The 6779-nt window shown below is 32.5% G+C and overlaps 2 protein-coding genes across 3 annotated transcripts; one reads left to right on the top strand and one right to left on the bottom strand.

The window, feature by feature from the left end:
* Positions 1-240: 240 nt before the first annotated feature.
* LOC107933954 (uncharacterized) lies at positions 241-1472 on the bottom strand. The gene is made up of 2 exons (XM_016866279.2): positions 1169-1472; positions 241-630 (listed from the first exon to the last, which is right to left on the bottom strand). The coding sequence occupies exons 1-2, from the start codon at positions 1409-1411 to the stop codon at positions 412-414; spliced, it is 462 nt and encodes a 153-aa protein (XP_016721768.1). The 5' UTR covers positions 1412-1472; the 3' UTR covers positions 241-411.
* A 1723-nt stretch (positions 1473-3195) lies between these two features.
* LOC107933943 (transcription elongation factor SPT6 homolog) lies at positions 3196-6392 on the top strand. Of its 2 annotated transcripts, XM_016866266.2 has the most exons (9): positions 3196-3635; positions 3973-4087; positions 4182-4268; positions 4453-4534; positions 4717-4834; positions 4964-5204; positions 5274-5489; positions 5566-5691; positions 5849-6392. In XM_016866266.2, exons 6-9 carry the CDS (start codon positions 5199-5201, stop codon positions 6149-6151), a joined length of 651 nt encoding a protein of 216 aa, XP_016721755.1. In that variant the 5' UTR covers positions 3196-3635; positions 3973-4087; positions 4182-4268; positions 4453-4534; positions 4717-4834; positions 4964-5198; the 3' UTR covers positions 6152-6392. The 2 variants fall into 2 exon arrangements, with proteins under 2 accessions (XP_016721755.1, XP_016721761.1); XM_016866272.2 differs by lacking the exon at positions 4453-4534 and having other exon boundaries at positions 3210-3635.
* The last annotated feature ends 387 nt before the right edge of the window (positions 6393-6779 follow it).

The following is a 6779-nucleotide window of genomic DNA, read 5'->3' as shown; positions in this document are numbered from 1 at the left end:
CCTTCCAGGATTTTGATGAAGTTCAAATAAAAGGATTTCCTTCCTCAAGTTTGGATCAACTCAACTTGGATTGCCAAGAACTTGCCCGAGTTCCCCCCTAATTTGGGCTGAACCTGTTAAGCCTAACGGATACTTAAGATCATCCCATATATATGCATATACAATTCAATCTAATGATCCATATATGTATATGGATGGAGAAGTAGAAAATATAGAAAGCAAAAGATAAACTCAGATGAAAGAAAATAATTATTTCAGAACAAAAAGCAAGTCACTCGAAAGCCGCCTAAACCAAGTAAAATACTTGATTTCTACAACATTCTCTCCACCACAGTATTTAATCTCACATCGTAGGAGAAAAACATCAAATCTGTTTTTTTCTTTTCTTCGAACATAATTGTTCCCATAACTTCACTTTGTTACTTCAGTCTTCCCTTCCTCACCTTCAGCTGCTGCTGCTGTTTCCCTATTTTGTGTCTCACCGACAGCCACTGTTGCTGCTTTGCCTCCAATAGACGGAGGCTCGGTCTCCATTGATTCTTGTTTCACTGCCTCTACTGATTCGGTTTTCGTTGGCTCTGATGGTGTGTTGCTATCACTCTCAGTCTCAGCTACCCCCTTCTTTTCATTCTGCATAAATATCAGTTGAACTAATAAAAATGACCCCATACTAACAGAACTCATTCAATGATTCCGAATGATGCAGATTTTTTTTTTAATCTATGATACTTCTTTGTGCACGAATGAACCATTGGACAAGATGCATGATACTAGGAGTGGTAAATTATTGATACTGACAGGACATCAGACAAGCAAGAAGCCATGGGGTCAGCTTAAATATGGCTAGAATTTGAGAAATGCCTTTTCTTTTGTGCTTTTCCCCTCAAATCTCCTGGTTGGAGTGCTGATTGTTAATACAAAATCAAAAGAAAAACACATGTGGAATAATTTTATATTCTTTTTGGATCGTCCCTTCAGTTGCACTTTCTTACCAACCAGACGGTACAAAACCAGTCATAATTGAGTGAAAGATGGTATTAAATAAATGAACAATCCCACCATCCCAAAACTAACGTTTATAGTTCCAATAAGATTAAACCCTTTATTCAATATATTAATACCATCAAAAACAATTCTACGATGTAATTATAGAATTAGAAAGAGATACCTCATTCAATAAGTTACTACCAGATTGAGGATCGTTGGCTTGATCATCAAGCTTCGCATCATTAACAATAACAACCTCCTTTGTCTCGTCAACATCCTTGGCCTTAACAATCTCAGCTTCCACCTTCTTTCCCTCATCATCAGCGACCTGAACATGTTGTTTCGCCGGCTCAGGAGATGGTGCAACCGGAGAAGGCATCTCATCACCCTTTAAAACCTTAGGTTTGGTAGCGCAACCTCCCATGTTTCCTCAGCTCTCAAAAACCAGATAGCCTATTCTAAACGCTCTTCTTTATATTTTAGAGAATATTTATATATAGGGAGAAACTAAGAAAGCAAGTTTTGAAAGGCTGGTTGGCTGCCCACAAACAGTACTACACAAGCCGACAACAGGAACTTATTGACAGATTTTACTAATGTTCCAAGATAAGTAATAAGAAGAACAGGTGTCTCAAGCTGTAAAGTATTTTATTACCCTAAGTTGTTGTAGCGTTGATTAAGAGAATATATAAATATATATTTGAAGCGAAACAGATAGTGGGGGTTTCTTAATTATTTGATCGTGGACCATGGAAGAAATTGAGGAGCATGAGTTGGCTACAGTTTCTTCTTTGTAAATGGCTCCTTTTATCTAGCCATTGATGTCTGTAATTTGAAACAAGGGACCATGCCATACATGGAAATTGGTTGTAAAAGAGTTGAGTGGGACATGTCAAGCTTTTTTTTTCTTTTTTCTTGTTAAATCCCATATTTATCGGATAATATATAAATTAATTAAATTATATCCGGATTAAAAGCCTTGTATATGCTTATATTCCATACATATACGTGATGTCCACTCTCTTGCCTTAGACATTTATGCAAAATAAAAATAAAGAAACAAACAGACAAACAAAAATTTCTTGATTTTAACTACCTATGCATCTCAAGTATTTTAAAAAAAAAAAAAAGGAGTTCGATAATTTTCTGGATGCCGGCTAGGACTGCAATTCGGAGCCATCAAGAAACTATCTAAGGCAGAATATGCTAGAATAGAATACAGTTTCAAGCTAAAATTTAAAAATACAAAATATATATATATTTTTTCTATATCAATTTGACTGGTATACACGATCAAATTTGTTGTTAACCAAAATGTATATATCTATCTTAGTATTTGTGAGCAGTATAAAAATTTATTTTAATTCTGTGTGTTAACCTAATAGTAATATTATTCATCGTTCTAGATAAAATTTGAGTTTGAGTTGTACTAGTCATATTATTATTATTATTATTAGAGTTTTATCCTATTTTTATAATCAATTAATAATTTAAAGCAATAGATAAAATATTATTTTCCTATATATACACTTGCCAATTTTACTCTTACCCAAAAATAGATATTATACCTTGTACTAGCAGTTTCATTGTCGTCACTATATTACTATGATTTTCTTATGGTCATTCAGTCAGTAAATTCATTTTGAAATTTTTTATATATTTATAACTTACCGTCAGTATAAAGTATCAATATAAGAATCTCTCATATACTATAATTTTTTTACTTTTATCTAAGGCATTAAATAACTTAAAAATTAAATAAGGTTTTATTGAAGTTATAACAAGAAGCAACTCTCAAACAAGAAAAAAGAAGTACAAATTACTATAACGAATAACAACCCAAATATTATAAATCTTTAATTACAAAAACTAGAAAGGACCAGGTGAGCTTTAAATCTGACATAAATAATTTAATAAAAAGATAAATAATTTAATAAAAAGATTGATAAGATTAAAATTGAAAAATAGTATTAATTGTCAAATCTAATCAAGACTCAAGTCGAATGATAGCTTATCAAAAGATAGAATGAAGTTGCTAGTTTCGCAAACGTATGGAACAAAACACATCATTTGAACAAACCCATCATTGGTCTAGTTAGGAATGAATAAACCTATTACATTTTTTAATCTTTTAAAATTACAGAGGTGTTGATAATGTATCACTTAAATCGAATGGGTTAGGCTTAAAAAAAACAAATGAATTGTTTGTAAAAGGTTATTGCCTCGAACTTTGACCAATTTTTGCAAATTGACAAATTCCCTTCTTCATAAAAACAATAACATAACGTTTGGCTGGAGGGAATGGAATAGCCATTCCCTCCTTATTCTTAAATGAATAGTTAAGCCATAGTTTGTTTCACCGTTTTCTTCATTCGACGAATGGCTATTCCTCTCCTATTCATCTGATTTGCCGAATCATCATTCGGTGAAGGGGGCTAAGAATAGCCTCTTCAACAACGGACGTAATAGCAAAATTTCCCCTTTCCCCTAGATAATTTTATCATGTATTTGTTCAACCATCCTTCGTCAATTTCGTCGTTGCTGTAAAAGTGGTGCTTCCGTCGATTTTGTCATTGAGAACCGTCGATTCATCTCCGACTCGTTCCCTGCCTCCGCAAAGCTGCCTCCTTTCCCTTGTGAGAACCTCTGTAAGTTCCCCTTTTTTTCTTCCTCTTCTTGTTTTATAATTTCAACTATGTTTGTATTATTGGTTTTGTTTTTCCTCTTTTCTTTTGAATTTTTTTTCAATTATCATTGTTATAAGAATCACCCAGAAGAATATTGAGAAATCTAGTTCACATTAAGTAATTATTTTCCATAATTTTCTTGAATTTTGAAGAAAAATGGAATTTTTTTTAACGTTCTCTCTTAAAATCTTCCAAAGTGGCATTTGGGTTACATTTTCATTGTCCCGAATCTTATTTTTCTTGAAGTTCTTCGTTCATGTATAATGTTGTCTGAATCTGTGTTTATGGGGATGAGCAGAGAATTTGGACCAATTTGAATGTGATGGGTTTATAGTGGATGATGAAGAGGAGGAGGAAGACAAAAACGATCAAGTTTTGAAAAGCAAGAAGATGAAAAAGAAAAAGAGGAAAAGGTAAACTTTATATCCCAATGTGTTATGTTGATTGATTTTAATCTTATGACTATCTTTGCCATTTATGAAGTGCTACTGGCTTTTAATTCTCTAGGAGATCAGTGAAGGATCCTGTTCTGATGATGATGATGGTGAATTGGTTCAAGAAAACAGAATTTCAGGCATTTGTCAATTTCCAAAAGTAAACATCGAACTTGATCCATACACTCAATTTTATTCGTTGCTATCATTTGTATTACTAATCATTGTAAGATAGTTCTAGCATTCTTAAGAAAAATTCCTATGTTTGATATTTGATATGAGCTGCCGAGGTTACAATATCCATGATTTTCCCTGATGGCTTTGTTGGATGAAAATTTACTCAGGAAACTGAAATGTTTAAGCGGCTTAAAAGAGCTGGAAAACGTACTAAGGTGGTTGAGCAATCTGGTTCTTCTGATGATTAGAGTAATTTCCTACTCTGATTTGAGTAATCTTTCTCTTGTTCTGCTGAATGATGTTGGAAACAATTTTACTTGTTGTTTGCCTCTGATTGTCACTAATTCCTCAAATGTTTTAACTTGCCTATGCATTGCCTACCAAGAAAGAAAGACTGTATAAAGCGTTATTAATGCAGTTAGATATTGTAGGCCTACTATTTGATGATATCTTCGGAGAAGAGAAAGCTTCATTCTGTGGTCAAAACTATGAGATGAGTGATTTTATTGTGGGTGAGGAAAAATCTTATGGAGAGGGATCATCTCTAAGGTACATATTACTCATCATAAAGTCACTTTTTATGAAGCTTTTGACAAACATTAAGTACCTTGAATATTGGTTGAGTGTTAAACATTTTACCTTATATTATCTGTTTGTTAATGCTAACTATCTTTGTAGGTGGTTGAAGATGAACAAAAAGAAGATGGAGCAAGTCGTAACCATTTGTTTGTCTGCCTTAGATGACAAGGTTCCTATTACTGATGATGCCAATCAGACCCTGAATCATCAGAAGCAAGTTTAAGCTTCAAAAGTGAACCTGGATAATTCTAGTGAGTTTGAGCCCTTTTTTCTAGCCAACAAGTGTACAACTGAGAGGGATGGTCTTATCAGGCAGACTAACATCCCAGAAAGGATGCAGGTATATTTTGTTGCATTCAATCCCTTAAGGTACCAGACTTGTATTAATTTCTCTATTTTTTTTCCTTAGATGATTGAAGAAATCGTGGGGCCTCCTCCACTTGATATAAGAAGCATAGAAGAGGAGACTATTTGGATACATAATCAACTTGTAATGAATTCATATATATTGTTCTGTAAGAAAAGAACTGAAGAAAGATCTGTAGAGGTATATGTTCTATTGAACAAAATTAAGAAGGAAGATATTATGAGGTTCCTGGAATTGCATCATGTGGAGAAGTTTGATGTAAGTATACTAAAACTTTTGTTCAAAGTTTGAAATTAAAATGCAAACTTACATGCATGTTTTCTCTCTATGCTAGATTCCATTTATTGCCATGTATCGGAAGCAGCAATGTCTGAGTCTGCTGGATGATTTTGAGCAAAATGAGGCTGAGAATGAAGATAATGATGATGTTGGACAAGCAGGGCAATTGAAGTGGCATAAGGTAAGTTTTTTATTAAATTTTTGCTTATGTGCCAAGAGTCGAGAGTGGCTCAGATGCCTTAATCAATGGCCGAGCCATAATAATGGTCTTTATACTGTGATGTTATACTGAAAGTGTGACTTCCAAGAACAAGTTATATTTACTGCATTATTTTCAGGTACTTTGGATTATAAAAGAATTAGACATGTGGTTTCTCCTTCAGAAGCGTAAGAGTGTGCTTCAGATGCACCAAAGGAAAATTTACGATGAGGAATGTTCGAAGATTGATAACAGTGAAAAGTATACTTTGAATAAGCAATTATTCGAATCAATATCAAAGTCTCTCAATGAAGCTAAAACGAAGGAAGAGATTGATGACGTGGATGCAAAGTATACTTTGAATAAGCTGTTATCTGGGTTCAACATAATCTGCACCATCTACAATTTATGTTATTTGGATTCATTCGATTGTAGGTGTTGAGTAGGGTATGTATGATGTATCTAGTGTAGGTCTATTCATTATTTTTGAGATTTTTATATACAAAATTCTTAAAAGATCCATGTTTAAATGTTAATAATACTATATGTTATTTGCTCAAAAAAATGAATTTGACAAAATGAAAAAAAAAATAAAATTGGTAGCTCCGTAGTAGAACCACTAGTCTATCTCTCTGGCATGTAATAATTTTGAGAAAGAAAATATTGGTATAGTTATTGTTTTATTTTTGTATTCACATGTACGCATCGATCCAAAGTTTTTAATATTATTCCATACTAAGATTTTTTTAATAATCTTTTTACTTTTTCTATTTTTTAATGAATTTCGGATAATTTTGTTGAAATATAATTTTGTAAGTTTTATAATTGATTGGATTTAATATATTCCTCATATAGACATTATGTGAAGGTATTCCTTTGATTAAATTCAATTTATATCGTGATAATAAGGTCATGAAGACTTGACTCTCCCAAAAAGGTAAATTTATTATAAAAACCTTTTAAATTTTATCAAATCATAAATTAATATAATGATAAAATTATAATTTGATCTCTTATAAATTAATTACTCATTTTTAACCCTTAAAATAATTTTTTAACTTCTCTCCTGC

This window comes from Gossypium hirsutum, chromosome A12 (assembly GCF_007990345.1).
Source record: "Gossypium hirsutum isolate 1008001.06 chromosome A12, Gossypium_hirsutum_v2.1, whole genome shotgun sequence".
In the NCBI taxonomy this organism is placed as follows: domain Eukaryota; kingdom Viridiplantae; phylum Streptophyta; class Magnoliopsida; order Malvales; family Malvaceae; genus Gossypium; species Gossypium hirsutum.
Note: the sequence above shows the minus strand (reverse complement) of the source record. Positions and strands in the feature narration are given on the sequence as shown.

Bases quoted from the DNA above. Each gene is read 5' to 3' on its own strand.
- LOC107933954 (XM_016866279.2), bottom strand. From the start codon at position 1,411: ATGGGAGGTTGCGCTACCAAACCTAAGGTTTTAAAGGGTGATGAGATG. The intron at 631-1,168 runs GTATCTCTTTCT...ATATTTATGCAG, and splicing joins GTAGTAACTTATTGAATGAG to AATGAAAAGAAGGGGGTAGC.
- LOC107933943 (XM_016866266.2), top strand. The intron at 5,490-5,565 runs GTAAGTATACTA...TCTCTATGCTAG, and splicing joins ATCATGTGGAGAAGTTTGAT to ATTCCATTTATTGCCATGTA. The intron at 5,692-5,848 runs GTAAGTTTTTTA...CATTATTTTCAG, and splicing joins GGCAATTGAAGTGGCATAAG to GTACTTTGGATTATAAAAGA.